The following is a 19,380-nucleotide window of genomic DNA, read 5'->3' on the forward strand; positions in this document are numbered from 1 at the left end:
TCACACATACTACCTCACCCCCCATCGCCCCGCCCATTCCACCTCTTGCATCACAACATCATCCATATACAACTATTATCCATTCACCCCTGTCTTCTGTCCTTTCCCATCCTTCCTCAACAGACATTCCCCTCTTCCCCAAAGCCCCCTTCACCCCATCCATCCACCTCATCCTAGGACGTGCCCTCATGTTCACTCCCTCCACATCTGCCTTCCATACCTCTTTTACTAGTCTTTCTTCACTCATTCTTTCCATGTGTCCAAACCATCCTAATACTCTTTCATCAACCCTATCTCCCAACTCCCTTTCCACCCCTGTTCTCCTCCTCACCTCTCACTCTATCTAGCCTAGTAATTGGGATGGTTTGCACACATAGAAAGAATGAGTGAAGAAAGATTAGTTAAAGAAGTGTGGAAGGCAGAGGTGGAGGGAGTGAACATGAGGAGACGACCAATAACGATATGGATGGATGGGGTAAAAGGGGCATTGGGAAAGAGGAGAATGTTTGTTGAGGAAGGAAGGGAAAAGACATAAGATAGGGGTGAGTGGAGAATGGTTGTGTATGGATGATGCTGTGATGCATGCAAGGGAGTGGTTGGAGGATTGGGGGGAGGTTGAGGGAGCAAGTGTGAATAATATTTTGATGCAGGCTGAAGGGATTTCTCTCTGTCTTCCCCTTTTCTGCATGAAGGGATGGAGAGGGGGGTCACTGATTAAATAAAGTGGCCTTGCTGTGGATGTGATGTGTCTTGGTACATTGCTTCTGACCCAGGGCAATGGGCAAGATGCAGGGATGACCTGTCATTCAGGAGGAGCCAAGAAAAGTGGGAGGGAGGGGTGGTGAATGGGAGTGGAGTATGTGAGGATGAAATGGGTGGGAGTGGATTTATGCCTTTAACTTTGGCTACTTTAAGGGGGAAAAAGCCCTTGGTATATGTATGTATGTATATAAGCCTTTTTGCTGCATTTTAAGTAATTTATTTTACCTGTCAGAATTATAGAGTAAGGGAAGCAAGTAAGTCTTGGGGGGATGAGGAGTGTCATGAGCCATAAATATCAAGTGATGAATGCAAAGAAAAGGGGTTGTATTTGAGAATGACTGTGCCCACAGCACCATATAGAGCAGAGATGTGGAATCTGAATCAATCCATTGCTCCAGGTCACTAGTGTAGGAAACCGGCCCCTGGGTAACCGGTCATCAAACTATTTTATTCATCCAAGGGAAACCCCTCTGCAGTGGAAGGTTAAATCTTAAAGCCATTACTTAACTAATATTCAAATTCTAAGCAGCATCTTAGACTCTTGATTACCATTCACAGCTTTCCCCAAATCCAACATATCTGCAATACCTTCCATCAGTGTCTTCTGTCTACCCTATCATAAGCCATCTCTAAATCCATAAAGTCCCAAAATCATCCTTCCCTTTTGCCAAAACCTTCTCACAAGCTGTTAAGGACAAGAGTTTTTACAATAATAGTTTGGGTTAAGATTGGAAATGGAGAGAGCAAGTGGTTTGAGGTAAAGGTGGGACTGCGACAGGACTGTATGATGTCGCCATGACTGTTCAATGTATATATGGATAAGGTGGTATAGGAAGTAAATGCAAGGGTGATGGGCAGGAGATTGGAGATGGTTAGAGATAGTGGAGAGAAGTGGAAGATGAGTCAGTTGTTGTTTGTAGACAACACTGCACTTGTGGCAGGATCAGAGTTGGGATTAAGGTAGTTATTAACGAGTTTGGGAAGGTATGTGATAGGAGGAAGTTGAAGGTAAATGTGGGTAAAAAGTAAGGTGCTGATATGTACAAGGGGAGAGGGTGGCAGTGAATTGAAAGTAAATCTTAAAAGAGAGAGGCAAGAGAAAACAAATAGTTTTAAATATTTGGGGTTGCAGGTAACAGGAAATGGAGGAGTTGGAGGAGAGAAGGTAAACTGCTGACTGAGAGAAGCAAGTATATATCTTGGGAAATTCAAAACATCATGAGAAATAGACATCTGGGAATGGATACAAAGAAAAGATTATGTGAAGCATGGCACTATATGGGTCAAAGACTTGGATTTTACGAGAGGCAGAGAGAAGTTTAAATGTATTTAAGATGAAGTGCCCAAGGGATTACAAGACTTTATAGTGACAAATGAGGAGGTGATGAGGAGAGTGGGGGTGTATCCCAACCGAGGGTCAGATTACACAAACCCATTGGAGCCTACCACCATGTACCACTTTGCACCATGAGCACACAAGTATGCATGCATAAGTATGGACTGAATATTTCATAACTCAAGGGTAAGTATAAAGGCATATAGCTATTTTCATGTAACAGATGGAAAGGGAGCTGGTAAAGAGAGCTGATGAAAAGTTATTGGGATGATTTGGACACATAGAAAGAACGAGTGAAGAAAGATTAGCAATAGAGGTGTGGAAAGCAGAGATGGATGTAGTGAACTTGCAGGGATAACTGGGGATGAGATGTATGGATGGGGTGAAAGGGGCTTTGAGCAAGAGGGGAATGTTTATTGATCAAATATGGGATAAGGTAGAAGATAGGGGCCTTCTTGTACTTATGTGAGGCATATACTGCCTAATTATACAAGTTCTTCAAGTGTACTCAACTTTTAAGAATTACAACACTAGCATACTAATCCTAAAAATTAGAGCAATGACAATACCTTTCATAAGTTTGTTTATCCACTCTGGGGAGGTCTCCATTGTGGCACCTGGTGACAATGGTCTCCCAAGCATGAGAGACCGCCTGTCCTCTATGATCCACCACTTGCCAAGACTAAGAAGAGCTCTGGCTGCAATATCCCCAACCTTGTTGTTCCCTTCATGAAGTTGACTTGGACTGTTCTTGTACAGCTGTTCAATGTGGAGTTGCAATCCTTCCACTATGCCAGCCATAGTTTCGCATCCTTGTATCACGTTGTCTTGACTGAAATATTTATACATACATACAAACAATGATCTCCAATTCTTATCACTTCCATGTCATAAAAACCTAACCAGGGCACCATTTTTGCTTCTGGACTATAGTTGACAAGTACTGTGCCTCTTAATAACCCCTTACACCACAATACATTTATTACACATGTGATCAATCACTCTACTGCTCCAGGTCTTTCCAACAGGAGATCCATAGCTCCTAGGTTACAAGCAATAACCACTGAACACACCAGTACAAGAGCTTGGCAGCCTCCTTGTGCATGCTTGCCTGCAGCAAGCTGAAGTCACTGCCCGCTGGTACAACTGGGATGGCATCAGTGAGAGACTTCCCCATACTGCCAAAGAAGCTCATCAACATCCCTTCAGCAAAATAGAAGTTCTCCTGTTTTCGGGCTTGCTTAGCTGACAGCATATCCAGTAAGATGATAGAATCTAAAAAGATATGAAAATGTTGATTACTTAATTGTACAAAGATACAGAAGGCCCTCTCTCCATAATGAGATGAGAAGGATTGATCAAGTCAGTCATTACAAAAAAAAGTAAAACCCAATTTTATTTATATATATATATATATATATATGAAATATGTGTGCATTCACCTAACCGTTTACCTACACACATACATACAAAATGGCCTATTCTCCCCTTATAATAGTAACCAAGTCCAAGCTAACCCACACCAATCTACATATGCCACTGCAATGTCTCTTTTCTCACCTCCCTGCCTCCCATAGTGGGCTGGAGACAGGGATGACCCTTCATCCACAAAGAGCTAAGATGAAGAGAAACAAATGGGTGATAGATGCAACTGGGATGGGTGCATTCCTTGGTTGGCTACCTTCCCTATAAGGAGGAAGAAGCCTTTAATATATAGATAGGTACTCATAATCTTTACCATTCTTTCTCCCATCTCTACCTCTTCCACTTTGATGCTTCTTTTTTGCTGCAATCATCACATCACCTCCCATTTTTCCTCTCCTGTCCCCCTGTCATATATTATACTTTCCATTACCCATCTCAATATCAATACAGTGTATATGTGCATGTGTAATACAAGAATGCTTTGCTATTAATATACAGCCACATTAATGATTTCACCTCAATTGCAATGTAAATTAAATCATTTAACATATATACATACATATACCAAAGGCTCCTTCCCCCTAACAAGGGAGGCAGACAAAAAACAAAGGCATAAATTCCACTCCTGCCCATTCCATCTTCACATACTTCACTCCCATTCACCACTCTCCCTCCCTCTTATCTTGGCTCATCCTGGATGACAGGTCATCCCTACATCCCACCTACTACCCTGGGTCAGAAGTGGTGTCGCAAGACACAGCACATCCACAGCAAGGCCACTTCATTAAATTAGCGACCCCCTCCCTCTCTGTCTCCTCATGCAGAAAAAGAGAAGATGGGGAGAAATCCCTTCGGGCTGCATCAAATTATTTTTTTACACATACTCTCTCATCCCCAGTCCCCCACCCACTCCCTTTCATTATCACAGCATCATCCATACACAACCATTCTCCATTCACCCCTATCTTCTGCTTCCTCCCAAAAAATGATCTGATATTCCACCACTCTCTCCCCTTAGAACATGTACATCTTTAACTCTTCCTACTATTCTCCCAATTACCCCACTCTCTCCCCTTAGAACATGTACATCTTTAGCTCTTCCTATTATTCTCCCGATTACCACGATATAGTCCATTAATGCTCTATCTATCACCCTACCATCCACCACCCTCTTCCATGTATACTTATGCTTGAATTTCTTCCTAAACACTGTATTTGCTATCATCAACTCTCTAGACACATCTCCACTATCAACTCTCCAGGATGTAACACTTCACCCCATACCATACAACACATAATGGAAGACTGCATTATACACAATCATGCACGCAAACAACACAACATACGCTCTATAAAGGATTTGTGGGAAAACCCAGTTTCGGCTATGGCATTCCTTGGGGAGACGGGACTGCTCGGACAGACAGTCTAGGGAACGACAACAACAACAACAACTCTCCACTATGATTTTTTTTTCCTGGAACTCCACACTTCCCAACCACTGTCTATTGGTTCCATGCCTATTCTAGCGTTTAGGTCTCCCAATATTACTACATTGACATTCCTCCCTAAACCATCTATGGGCTTATTTAAATCTGTCCAAAAAGCCTCCCTTTCTTCTACACTCTTCTCACTACCAGGCCCATATGCACTTACAAAGCCCCACATCTCCCCAGTTTCACTCCTTCCACTCCACTATATGTTTACCTATCTTACCTGTCTTGCTGCACTGCTTCTAACAGTAAAAACTCTATCACATAATTACATGAAAACCAACAAAATAATAGCATAAAGACCATGATATACATCACATTTCTCACAGCTATTTTGTTACATTACAAAGCAAAACTTACCTCCTGCTATGCTTGGATTAATTGGAGCCATCACTTTTACCCAGAGGGATACCTGTGGGACAAAGTCTGCAGGAAGAGGAAGAAGATCAAGACCATCCCAGCCTCCCTGTAGACTACTTGTTTTCAGACCATCACATACCATATTCTTATACTGAAATAAAAATATAAAAATTGGCCTTTTTTTCCCTTTTAATATCAAATCAATCTACTACCAAGGATACAAATCTACAGTGTAACATCGTGTATGAGGCTAATCTATGATGGACATGTGCTATAGTGTGTAATAAAAAAAATCTGGCTCATTTGAATATACCTGGAAAAAGGTACTATGATTTATTCATACATACATACATATACTAAGGGCTTTTCCCCCCTTACAAGGAAGGTATCTAAAGTCAAAAGACATAATTCCACTCCCACCCATTTCATACCCACCCACTCCACTCCCACCCAATTCATCCCCACATATTCCACTCCCATTCACCACCCCTCCCTCCCTTTCATCTTGGCTCCTCCTGGATGATGGGTCATTCCTGCATCTCACCCATTGCCCTGGGTCAGAAGCAATGCAGCAAGACACACCACATCCACAGCAAGGACACTTCATTCTATTGACAAACCCCCCTCTCCATCCCTTCCATACATCACAGCATCATACATACACAACCATTCTCCACTCATCCCTATCTTCTGTCTTCTCCCTTCCCTCCTCATAATGGTAAAAACAAAATGAGCCAGATCCAGGGAAAATTTAATATGGATTTTGGAGTTCACTATGATGCATGAACTTTCACGTCTGCTTTGCAGCAAACTAAAAGTATCATCATGGTGCTCACAGATTACCAAAAGTACATGAATAGTTTAAGACGAGGGTGGGACTACATTAAGTTTGTGTGATGCCACTATAGTTGTTCAATGTGTGCATGGATGAGGTGGTAAGGCAGGTGTATGAAATGAAGTGTATGAGAAACATGCTTAGGGATAAAGGGAAGGATAGAGTGAGACATATGGAGTTGGGACAGGGAATAGGGGTGAAAAGAGAGCTATTGGATTGAGTATATAAAAGAGTGCTGAGGTGGTTTAGACATAGAAAGAATGACAAAGGACAAAAAGTGTGCAAAAATAGCAATGGATGGAGTAAACTTGAGGAAATTACCAAAAATGAGGTGAATAAATAATGGGGGCAATACATGCAAAAGGAATGGCTGATGAGCATGATGCACCTGAAAGGATTGTTTTTTTTTCTACAGATTTAATCTTTAATGAGAAAGAAAAGGAAAAGGAGTACAAAAAGAAGCTGAGAGAGGAGTGGGAGGGAGTGGAGGAGGAATGGGGATGGTTCAAGGAGGGAGTCACAAGGTGTGCAGAGATGGTGTGTGGAACAAGGAGGATGGGAAGAAATAAAAGGAAGGGTATTCAGTGGTGGGATGAGGAAGCAAAGAAGGTTGTGGAAGAGAAGAAGTGAGCATTCACAGATTGGTTACAAAATAGGATGAGAGAATCATGAGAGGTACAAAGAAAAGTAAAGCATAAGATAAACGAGGCAAAGGGGAGAGCAGAAGTGAAATTGGGCAAGAGTATGACAGAAAATTCTGAAACTAATACAAATATGTTTTGTAAAGAAATTAAAAGAGGAAGAGGAGGCAAATCAAGTAAAAAGAAAAGGTAAAAGGTGCAGATGGAGATATGATAATGGGAGAGAAGGCAGTAAGAGGAAGAAAGGAGTTGGGACATGGGTTTGATCAAAGAGTATTGGGATGGTTTGGACAAAAAGAATGAGTGAAGAAATATTAGTGAAAGAGGTGTGGAAGGCAGAGGTTGAAGGAGTGAACATGAGGGGGCGACCAAGGATGAGATGAATGGATGGGGTAAAAGGGGCACTGGGATGGAGGGGAATGTCTGTTGAGGAAAGACAGGAGAGGACAGAAGATAGGAGTGAATGGAGAATGGTTGTGAATGGATGATGATGTGACGCATAAAAGGGAGTGGGTGGGGTATGGGGGGGTGAGGGAGTATGTGTGAAAAATAAATTGACACAGCCCAAGGGATTTCTCCATCTTTTCCATTTCTGCATGAGGGGACAGAGAGGGGGGTTGCCGATTTAATGAAGCAGCCTTGCTGTGGATGTGCTGTGGATGTATCTTGCAACACTGCTTCTGACCCAGGGCAGTGGGCGAGATGCAGGGATGACACATCATCCAGGAGGAGCCAAGATAAGAGGGAGGGAGGGGGTAGATGGAAGTGGAGTATATGGGGATGGAATGGGTGGGAGTGGATTTTATGCCATTGTTTTTTGGCTACCTTCCTTGTAAGGGAGAAAAAGCCTTTGGTATATGTATGTATGAATGTATATGTATATGTATATGTATATATATATATATATATATATATATATATATATATGTATATGTATATGTATATATATATATATATATATATATATATATATATATATATACACCAAAGGCTTTTTCCCCCTTACAAGGGAGGTAGCCAAAACAACAAAGGCATGGAGTCCACTCCCACCCATTCCATCCCCACATACTCCATTACCATCCACCCCCTCTCTCCCTCTTATCTTGACTCCTCCTGGATGATGTGTCATCCCTGCATCTTGTCCACTGCCCTGGATCAGAGGCAGTGTCGCAAGACACAGTACATCCACAAATCTTTCTCAAATAAAAACTGTAGCCTTTGATCTCTCTTGCAGGAGACCCAAGGCCCCAGGATATCAAGCCACTGCTAGATACATCAGGGTTGTGGTTTATGTACATTGCTATATTACATATCTTAATCCAATATTACACGACACATTTGTTATGTTATGAACTTATTAAAGATAAAGAAATAATTCAATTACTGAAAAAAGTTAAATGAACACTGTAAAGAAGTGACAAATGCAAGAGGGTACATTCTCTTGCTACCCCTAGGCACCAGCCAAAGTGGCTCCTGCCCATACAAGTTCTGATAACTATAACAGCCTAAAAATCCAACTAGAGCCAAATGCAGATGTTACAATCTACTATTTTATCAATAACCTTCAGTTTGATCTACTCTATCAGCCTGCAAGACAGAAAATATGACTTGTCATACTTGAAAAATTGATGTTTTTTGCACATGTGTTGAGGTCCCCATATCCTGCAGCTGCAGTGCACGGGTTAAACTAATCTAGAAAACAAAGTCACAGTAAATCAGAATCAGAGAAGTATTTGCAAAGCCCAACTAGCACTGAAATTTACTCCAATTGTACTTTCCAGATATGCAACTTGCAATAACTCAGATTATGATGATCAACTTATGTCAATATAAGATAATTTGGAAGAACTAACCTTGAGTTTGATTGGCTACTGGTTACTGCCATTCTACTGAGACTCGTACAAAAATAGCCTTAATTTCACTTTACAACTAATGCCAAAGAATATTTCTTGCCATGAAATGTTAATATCATGCAGCAGCTGTACACATAATGAACTACACTACAAAATCTACAACTAAATAAGCCAGATTGTGCAAAATATTTTTTTACAAGGCCAAAGAGAAACTACTAGGACTTCCTAGATTACAAATATGAGAAGTCGTGTAAGATCCAACCTCACTGATCAACATTCTAACCAATAGTGCTGACATGCCACACAACTTGTACACTTTACCCATTTCTATGCCAAACCATCCATACTCATTCAATACCATGGTACTCTGTAAGATGATGCTAGAAATTTTACACAACTTTTTACAAGTCAGGGGCACCACTGGCCTGAAGAGAGTATCCATTGTCCAAGACCCCACTTTGGCCAGAGTCCACAACTTGAATTAATGACATAAGAACGAGGGAAACTGCAAGTGAGCACAAGGCCTACACTAGGCAGTTCTATGTCCATTGCCACCTATCATGCCTATCCATAAAGTTATCTAATCTTCTCTTATAACAACCAATAGTTTCTGTGCTCAAAACATAGTTACTAAGATTATTCCATATGTTAACCAACCTATTGGTAAACCAGTTCTTCCCTATTTCATTCTTAAACATAAACTGGTACAATTCAAACCCACTACTACGAGTCCTACACTGCTGTCTTAATATGATGACCTTGCCTGCATCACCCTTCTGAATTGAGTGAAACCATCTAGAATCTAGAACTTGCTATAACATGAAATTTTCCTGAGAAGAAACAAAGGGAAACCAAATGGGTTATGGATGGGTGTGGGCTGGATGGAGGGTGGGTGCATTTTTTGGTTAGCTACCTCCCTTATAAGGGATAAGAAGCCCTTTGGTATATAGATAGATAAACTATACAGTGCAACATGGTAATGGAGGGGTTAAATAGTTTGTAACAAGACCTAACATCTCTTTACAAATCTATAGGTATGCAACACAATATTAACCACTAATTCTCTCTCTTCTCTTTTTAACCCTTAAACTTGAGTGATTTGCCTTCAGCTGAATAAAATCACATGGCATTAGAGAGATAAAAATCCACACAGGCTTAAGTCATCAGTGTATCAAAGGCATTTAAACGGATAGTCTTACACCCTATTGCTATGGTGATGTGCCCTCAACTGAATAAAACTGTCTGGCATCAGCCTGAATTAAACCTACACAAATCATTACCAAACCCGAGGTTAAACACGACCATTTGCATCAAGCCAATCACTCCACCTTGCACTTAACTAAAAATAAAATTAAAGCCAATGTATAAGCAAATCTGCAGATCTTCTGGTCCATAATGAGGCTGTCTACACCTACACTTATTTTCTGTCCTCGTAAAGCAGGCCAGAAATTAGAAGTTAACTAAACTAAACACAAAAAAAAACTCACCTCATGGACAACTTGATGTAGGAGCAGCAGTCGAGCTTGAAGATCAGCATTAGATGATATGACTGATGTCTGCATTAGCCAATCCAGCTGCCGTCCAACACTATCCACTATCTCATTCAGTTCACTTCTTAAATACAAGAAATATCCAATTAGTACCTTTGGATATAAGGAGTTAAGATAGAATGGAAAACAAATGGGTTTTGGATTTGTGCGAGATGGTTGCAGGGTGGGTGTATGCTTTGACTCATCCATCCCACATATAGGGAGTAAAACGTCTTTTGTGATATGTCTTTATTTGCACAGCAAAGTGGTTAGGCATGGGAGATGCACATCCTCAGTCCTTTCACATCATCACACCTTGCTAAAACCATTTCTTCCCCACCAACAGTCAGTTCTTCCCCAGTGCACTTTTCTCATGGTGCAAGTCATCACTTTCATCTATAAATTGATCTTCAACTCAATGTCATACATGCATACTTTCACTTATTTGACAACTTCCTATGGGCTTCATCCACTCCATCTATCCAACATTTCCTCAATCCATTCCTTACTCTCCCTCCCAGCACTTCAGGTTCATAAATCCTTCTAGGACACGTAATCTAATCCATTACACCAGAACCAAACCACCTTATGTTAGCCTGTTCTACTATTTCATATTTCATCAATCAAATGTGCCCCAGTCCATTCATGAACTCTATCACCACCTACTTTGTCAATTTCATTACTCCATACATAGATTTCAAGAATCTCATTCCTTTTACCTCCATATCACTCTTGCATTCATCACTCAGGTCTCACTCCTATACATCACAATTGGGACATATACTATTCTATACATTCCTTTCATTGTTTCCACTGTGTTAAGAAGGTAGCAATGTGGGCCTAGTTAGAATGCAAACACTGGAGGAGAATAAGTTTATTGAACGAGTGAAAGGGGATCTCTTGTAAAAGTGTAGCCCATGGGACTGTGGCCTTGGTATATGTATGTATGTATGTATGTGTGTGTGTGTGTATATATATATATATATATATATATATATATATATATATATATATATATATATATATATATATATATATATATATATATATATACATACATATATATATATATATATACACATATATACATATAAGAATATCAAGCTTCAATTAGAAGCTTGGATACATCAGATGAGAATGTTCATCTGACGATGGCTATTCTCTCTAAAGTGTGGAGGAGAAGGAGGAGGAAGAGGTGGATTTACAACATCGGTGTTGACATGATGTGTCGGAACAAAACATGCTTTCTCCACCACCATGCTTCCCATTCACTGGAAATCCTGGATTATCAATTGTAGAATACATACATACATACATATACCAAGGCTTTTTCCCCCTTACAAGGGAGGTAGCCAAAAAGGAAAAGGCATAAAATCACTCCCACCCATTTCATCCCTGAATACACTCCACACCCCTCCACCCTCCCTCTCATCTTAGCACCTCCTGGATGACAGGTCATCCCTGCACCTTGTCCACTGCCCTGGGTCAGAGGAAGTGTCGCAAGACACAGCACATCCACAGCAAGGCCGCTTCATTAAATCGGCGACCCCCCTCTCCTTCCCCCCATGCATAAAGGAGAAGACGGGGAGAAATCCCTTTGGGCTGAGTCAAAATTTGCTCACACATACTACCTCATCCCCCATCCCCCTGCCCATTCCACCTCATGCATCACATCATCCATATACAACCACTCTCCATTCACCCCTGTCTTCTGTTCTCTCCCATCCTTCCTCAGCAGACATTCCCCTCTTCCCCAAAGCCCCCTTCAACCCATCCATCCACCTCATCCTAGGACGTCCCCTCACGTTCACTCCCTCCACATCTGCCTTCCATACCTCTTTTACTAGTCTTTCTTCACTCATTCTTTCCATGTGTCCAAACCATCCTAATACTCTTTCATCAACCCTATCTCCCAACTCCCTTTCCACCCCTGTTTTCCTCCTTACCTCCTCATTTCTCACTCTATCTTGCCTAGTAACCCCCATCATACTTCTCAGACACCTCATCTCAAACACATTCAAACTCCTTCTCTCTTCCTCTCTTATGTTCCATGTTTCTGCCCCATACAGTGCTGTTGGCACAATCACTCCTTCATATAGTCTCCTCTTAGCATCCATTCCCAAATGTCTATTCCTCATTACACATTTTAATCCACCAAGGCATATACTCGCTTCTCTCAATCTACATTCTACCTCCACCTTCACTCCACCTTTTCCTGCCACATTTGCACCCAAGTATCTAAAACTATCCACTTCCTCCAGTCGCTCTCCCTTAATGCTCACTTCCAGTCTACTGCCACTTTCACCCCTTGTACATCTCATCACCTTACTTTTACCCACATTTATCTTCAGCTTTCTTCTATCACACACTCTCCCAAACTCCGTCACCGACTTCCTCAATCCGTCCTCCGATCCTGCCACAAGCGCAGTGTCGTCAGCAAACAACAGCTGGCTCACCTCCCACTTTTCTCCATTTTCTTTAACCATCTCCAATCCCTGACCCACTACCCTTGCATTTACCTCTCGCACTACCCCATCCATGTATAAGTTGAACAGCCAGGGCGACATAACGCATCCTTGACGAAGTCCCACCTTTACCTCGAACCACTCACTCTCTCCATTTCTAATCCTGACACATGCTCTACTACTCTCATAAAAACTCTTGACAGCTCCCAGAAGCTTTCCTCCTATCCCGTATATCCGCAAAACCTCCCACAGTGCCTTTCTGTCTACCCTGTCATAAGCCTTTTCCAGGTCCATAAAGGCCCAAAAAACATCCTTCCCCTTTTCTATAGCTTTCTCACATATCTGTCTTACCACAAAAATCTGATCTACACGACCTCTACTTGTCTTAAATCCACACTGTTCCTCACCAATTACTCCCTCTGTTCCTCTCCTACTCCTCTCAATCAAGATCCTCCCATAAGCCTTCCCAACTACACTTAATAAGCTAATCCCTCTGAAACTACTACATTCACACTTGTCCCCTTTTCCCTTGTAAAGTGGAACTATACAGGCACTCCTCCAGTCCTCAGGCACTCTACCCTCTCTCCAGCAAACATTAAATAACCTCACCAGCCAGTCCACCATCACTGTACCTCCTTTTTTAGACATTCTGTATGGCATCCATCCAGACCAGGTGCCTTACCTGCTTTCATCATCTTAACAACTGCCTTCACTTCATCCTTCCTTATTTCTCCTCCATTTTCCTCACTCATCACTCTCATTTTCTTAGCATTTCCCACTGCAGCTATCTTTCCCTCCCTATCCTCCTTCACATTTAGCAACTACCTAAAATATTCTGCCCATCTTCCCCTTACTGCCTTCTCTTCCATTATCCTCTCTCCATCTGCACCTTTTACCTTTTCTTCTCTACTTGATTCGCCTCCTCTTCCTCTCTTAATTTCTTTCCAAAACATCTTTTTATTACTTTCAAAATTTTCTGTCATACTCTTACCCCATTTCACATCTGCTCTCCTCTTTGCCTCCTATACCTTGTGCTTTACTTCTCTTTTCTTTTCTTTGTACGTCTCATATGACTCCCTCGTCCTATTTTGTAACCAATCTGTGAAAGCTCGCTTCTTCTCTTCTACAACCTTCTTTGTTTCCTCATCCCACCATTCACTACCCTTTCTTCTATTTCCTCCTGTCCTTCTTGTTCCACACACCATCTTTGCACACTTTGTGACTCCCTCCTTGAACCATCCCCATTCCTCCTCCACTCCTAGTTCTACTCTATCCTTCACTCCCTCCCACTCCTCACTCAGCTTCTTCTTGTACTCCTTCTCCTTTTCCTTTTCATTTAAAGAGTTCACTCTAAGCACCTCCCTACCTTTTGTCCCTTTCCTCTTCCTCCATCTATCCTCCACTCTCAACTTACCTTCCACCAAAAAATTATCTGATATTCCCCCACCCTCTCCCCTTAGCACATGTACATCCTTAACTCTTCCAATCATAATCCTATTTACCACTACATAGTCCATTAACGCTCTATCTACCACCCTTCCCTCCACCACCCTCTCCCATGTGTACTTATGCTTGACTTTCTTCCGAAACACTGTATTTGCTATCATCAACTCTCTTTCTAGACACATTTCCACCATCAACTCTCCACTACGATTCTTTCCTGGAACTCCACATTTCCCAACCACTCCATCAATTGGATAATTTCCTACCCTAGCATTAAGGTCTCCCAATACTATTACATTGATATTTCTCCCTAAATCCTCTATGCACTCATTAAAATCTATCCAAAAAGCCTCCCTTTCTTCTACGCTCTTCTCACTGCCAGGTCCATATGCACTTACAAAAACCCACATCTCCTTTCCCATTTTCACCTTCATCCACATTATCCTTGAGGAAACTTCCTTCCACTCCACTACACATTTACCTATCTCTTCGATTACTAGTATAGCCACCCCTTCCCTACTTCGCCCTCTCTTCACTCCTGATAACCTCCCACTTACACTCCCAAACTTACACTAGCCCTTCCCTTTCAGCTTAGATTCACTCAAAGCCAACACATCCATCTTTCTTCTCACAAACATACTACCTATCTCTTCCCTTTTACTCTCATCTGTACCACATCCACGCACATTAACCACTTCCATACGGTGACGCCTACGTAGGCGGCATGAGGAGCAAGTGGGTACGCGATGATGCCGACGTCGGCATCTTGATTATATTTATTGTAGTCATAGCTACGTAACCTCCATTCTCTCTAAACTGGCTTCATCATATTTTCTATGGTTATCAAAATTCACGGGTGAAAGAGAACGAACGATTGAGCACTGACTTTATTTTTTATAATACGATTATTATGATGCAACATCGCACGTCTGGCAGCTAATGCTGCCAGACGTGCGATGTGCCCCGGAGTGAAGAGGTTAAAAGACCCAAACCTTAGGGTGCTGGTCAGAAAACTCCCAGACCCTCTTATGCCTTTGCTTTTTCTTTTAGGAATGTCCCCTGAGGGGCTACAAGGTGAAGGATGCCTAGTCCCAATCCCCGTCCCTTTCTTCTCACCTCTTACGATCCAAGTGGAATTACTTGGTGGCAGTATTCTTTTCCCCCACCACAGGGAAGGTAGGCGAAAAAGGAAATGAATATTCAGAGAAATTGTAAAGGACAGTAACAAGGGGTTGGGGGACAGCATAACGGAGGTTAAGTCGTAGTATAAAAGTGTCATCACTTCTCTATGAACAGAGTTTTCCTCTATCACAGCCAAAATGATGTGTGGCTCTGGTCCGTAGGGGGGCCCCATATAGACCCTAAAGTATCAACTGCATGCCACTTTGCCACAATAACATGCACCCAATACCCCAGAATAAGATATAAAAATTAGTAAAATAAGTGTGTAATTTCCCTTTACTTTTGATTCTAAAGTTATGAAAAAGACAATAAAAAAAAGGAAGAAAAGTTATCTCATTTTTGTCGGAAATGGTATCTTCAAAATAAAATTTCAAGTAAAATATTGGTAATAGATAAAAATGAGTTATTTCCATAATCAGTATGAAAAATACTATAAGAAAAATAATAAAATAAAAAATTGTCTTAAAATGAAATGTTTCCCCCCAAAAAAAGTTGCCAGGTAAGGGGTTACAAAGAGAAGGGATGAGTACCTGAGGATTGGAAGAAAATATACTTAGTCCCAATTTTAAAGGGAAAAGCTTGCAAATCTGAATTAAAGGTCTCCTTTTGTGAATCCCACATTCAGTGTACAGAAAATCACATTTCAGAGAGAAAGTGAAGGTTTCATAAAGGTAGGGAATGTGTTGACCAGATATTCATTCTAAGACAGCTTGATACAATGCCTTGTGAGAAGGGAAAGTGATTGTAGCTGTGTTTTGTGGTCCTGGAGAAGGAATATGACAGAATCAATAGAAATGAACTGAGGAGGAGATTGAAACTGTATGGAATGAGGATCTAAAATTCTGAAACAGTGAAGTTTTTATGACTTGGCTACCTCCCTTACAAGGGAGAAGCCCTTGGTATAAAGATAGATAATTTCTCTCATATCTTCAGAGTAATCCTACCTGCTCCTGGACTGGGGTGTAACAAGGGTGGCCATTGTGTATAGAAGAGCAGAGTTGATTTTCTGCAGCTGAGCATACACCATCCACTGACTGCACTTATCCCAGTCAGTGTTTTTAACTCCATGTTCCAGACTTGCTTGAGCTCCTTTAAAGTCAGCCGAAGTAAATTTTGAAAGAGCCCTGAAAAACAAAATAATAATAATAGATAATGAATAGCCCCAATGTGCAATATATAAGAGAATATAGTAATAAGTCATATAATTACATTTTTCTTCTAAATTTTGCCTTACTGTATATGTGAGAGGTCATGAAAGATGTTCATGGAGCCAGACGGATTTGGGCCCACATCATTATCCTTGCTTCTCTCCTTAATACGCTGAACCCAGTCTTGCAGGTCTGACCACTTGCTTAACTTACTGTAGCACTCAGCAATCTGAAATAATTCAGGAATAAAATACAACCTTCCATTTCTTTACAGTTGATTTTAGTACTTTATATAATGGGAAATAATAAACACCTTCACTATGATAATATTCCATAAGCTGGGGTGGGTGGGGGGGGGGGAATCTGGTGTTAGCTACAGTACATACATAATTGGATTTCATGTCACAAACTCCCTCATGAGGAGCCTGGGATGGTGTCCTTTACAGAGGACTTTGTAGAATGGAATTTAATGAACCATGCCCTTGGTCCAACTTGCTAGCAGCAAGGTTTGAACTGCCGTCACCTCAATCTCCATCACAAATAGACACTAACCACTCAGGCAGTAAGCACCCATACATATATGCAAACATACATTCTATCTATATAACAAGGGCTTCTTCCCCCTCATAAGCAAGGTAGCCTGGGGCTTAAACCCAGGTCCTACTATTTGCTGGATAAGCGTGTTTACCTATGGCATCACAGTTGCCTCCAGTGACCATTCACACAAGTACCACATTTACTTCAGCCTTTGATACATTAACTTTTACTAATATCAAACATAAATGTACATACATTTCCATTACAAAAATCATTATTTCAATACTGAATACATATCTATATTTAACAAATACCTGTGCATTCAAAAATTCTTGGACCAAGGGGTCGAGATGTTTCTGATCAAAAATGTCTATCTGCTGAACTGAAGGCTGATCACTGCTGCCTCCAGCCTCTGCACCTTCGTCCTTGTCTTCACCAATGATTTCTAAATCATCCATAACTCCTTTATCACCCCCTTCCAGAAAGTGCATATATCCAGCCAATGCCTTTTCATACCTGCAAAATCATTCAACAGTACAGGAACAATAAAATACATATATAAATAAGCGGGTTTACAAAAACAACTAAAACGACTGTTCCCTTTAACCATGCATATATGCCCTTGTCCACTTTTATCTCATCAATGTTGATGATGAGTCCATATTTAAAAAAAATCATATCAAAATGTATCATATCATGACAGTCATTTTATCTATTTAATTTTTGAAATTCAAAATCTAATATTCCACTATCTCATACCAATTCATTATTCCATGGCAGACATTGTGTATTTACCTAGTTGTATTATACGGGAAGGGAGCTATACTCATGGTGACCCATGTTTGTATCTCTCAGCATCAAGTTTTTTCTTAAAATCTTGAATAGTGTTTGCACACACAGTTTCTTTGTCTAATTTGTTCCAAGTATCTATCACTGTATGGGAAGCTATTTTTTTTTTCAGATCTCTTCTGTAATTATCTTTTTTTTTTCTTTCTTTTTGTGTACTCTTATTTTTCCATTGTCCCATTTCAATAAATCATTCTTATCTAAGATTTCCATTCCCTTCATAATTCTATAGATAGTTAGTACACCCACTCCTCGTTTAACGACCTACTCGGTTAACGACAACTCGGAGTAACGACGGGCTTTATGACAGACCAATATTCATTTAACGTAAATCTCCCGAAGTTACGACGTCGTGTACGATAATTAAGTTGGCTGAGGCAAATTTGTATGATGTTATAAATGAACTTGTACGGTGGATATTACCTGTGAGGTAAAGTGTTCTGAAGCTTAGGTCTACATTACCATCCTGCAAGCTGCAAAAACTACCTGGGGTACAGTATATACCGGTAGTGGTAAATTTTTAGTTTCGACCATGGGCGCAATATAGCAATAGAAAATTAATTATTAATTTTGTAAATTATAATGTATCAACATAATATGCAATTTTGTGAGCGAAAAAAAAAAAAAGTGCTAAAACAAATTTCATAAGTAACGAAGTCATGTCGGACGAATGGTACACCATGTTTGTTATGATAGATGCCGATGTCAAAGAAATGAAAGGATAATAAATTCGTCTAACCTAAACTAAACTAACCTAACCTGTGTTTGATAAATCATTACCTGCGAATTAAATGTCATCCGGCTCGTCCTCGTTGTCGTCGTCGTGAGAGACGTTGGCAGACGACAAGATGGCATCCCGATCCTATGCTACCGACTTCGTTCATTAGCATATTTTCTTGTAGCATGGTATTTTTTACTTTCATTTCCGCCCACAAAATTGCATATTACGTTGATACATTTTAATTTACAAAATTAATAATTAATTTTCTATTGCTATATTGCGCCCATGGTCAAAACTAAAAAAATACCCCAGTATTCAATATGGAATGTCAGCATACGCAGATTTGGTCATATACGGTAATTTTAGGAACCTAACCACCGTAAATAAACAGTAAATAAAGCTTTAATGTACTGTATAAAAGAGGGAAAATACACGAAAATAAAGATACATGTATTGCTGGACATTGTACATACAGTACATGTACGTATATGTATACACTTTCGCTTAACGACCAATTCGGTTAACGATGGCGCGCTGGTCCCAATTGTCGTCGTTAAACGAGGAGTGGTTGTACGTCTCCTCTTTCCCTTCTTTGTTCCAGAGTTGGTAATTCTAATTTGGAAAAATCTTTGTTCATATGTCATTTTGGAAAGAGTTGGTGCCAGTTTTGTTGTTGCTCTTTGTATTCTTTCTATTTTTTTTTTTTATATTCTTTTTGGTACTGGGTGTCCATAGTGTTGCTACGTACTCGAGTTTTGGTCTTATTAGTGTAGTTAATTTTTTTTTTTTATCATTTCCTCATCCAAA

The 19,380-nt window shown here is 40.6% G+C and overlaps 1 protein-coding gene across 8 annotated transcripts in view; it reads right to left on the reverse strand.

The window, feature by feature from the left end:
- The window catches only part of nonC (serine/threonine-protein kinase Smg1), a 139,359-nt gene that overhangs the window by 66,336 nt on the left and 53,643 nt on the right, over positions 1-19,380 (reverse strand). For 7 of the 8 annotated variants that reach the window (XM_076196844.1, XM_076196838.1, XM_076196839.1 and 4 more), the window contains exons 22-29: positions 17,321-17,522; positions 16,556-16,698; positions 16,266-16,445; positions 10,190-10,316; positions 8,467-8,541; positions 5,374-5,524; positions 3,172-3,373; positions 2,668-2,930 (exon numbers count right to left, since the gene is read on the reverse strand). In XM_076196844.1, the coding sequence (XP_076052959.1) occupies positions 2,668-2,930; positions 3,172-3,373; positions 5,374-5,524; positions 8,467-8,541; positions 10,190-10,316; positions 16,266-16,445; positions 16,556-16,698; positions 17,321-17,522 (1,343 nt within the window). The remainder of the gene's footprint in view (positions 1-2,667; positions 2,931-3,171; positions 3,374-5,373; positions 5,525-8,466; positions 8,542-10,189; positions 10,317-16,265; positions 16,446-16,555; positions 16,699-17,320; positions 17,523-19,380) is intronic. The other variant, XM_076196843.1, reaches the window with a different exon arrangement.

This window comes from Oratosquilla oratoria, chromosome 13 (genome assembly GCF_046742065.1).
Source record: "Oratosquilla oratoria isolate Oo_2021 chromosome 13, ASM4674206v1, whole genome shotgun sequence".
In the NCBI taxonomy this organism is placed as follows: domain Eukaryota; kingdom Metazoa; phylum Arthropoda; class Malacostraca; order Stomatopoda; family Squillidae; genus Oratosquilla; species Oratosquilla oratoria.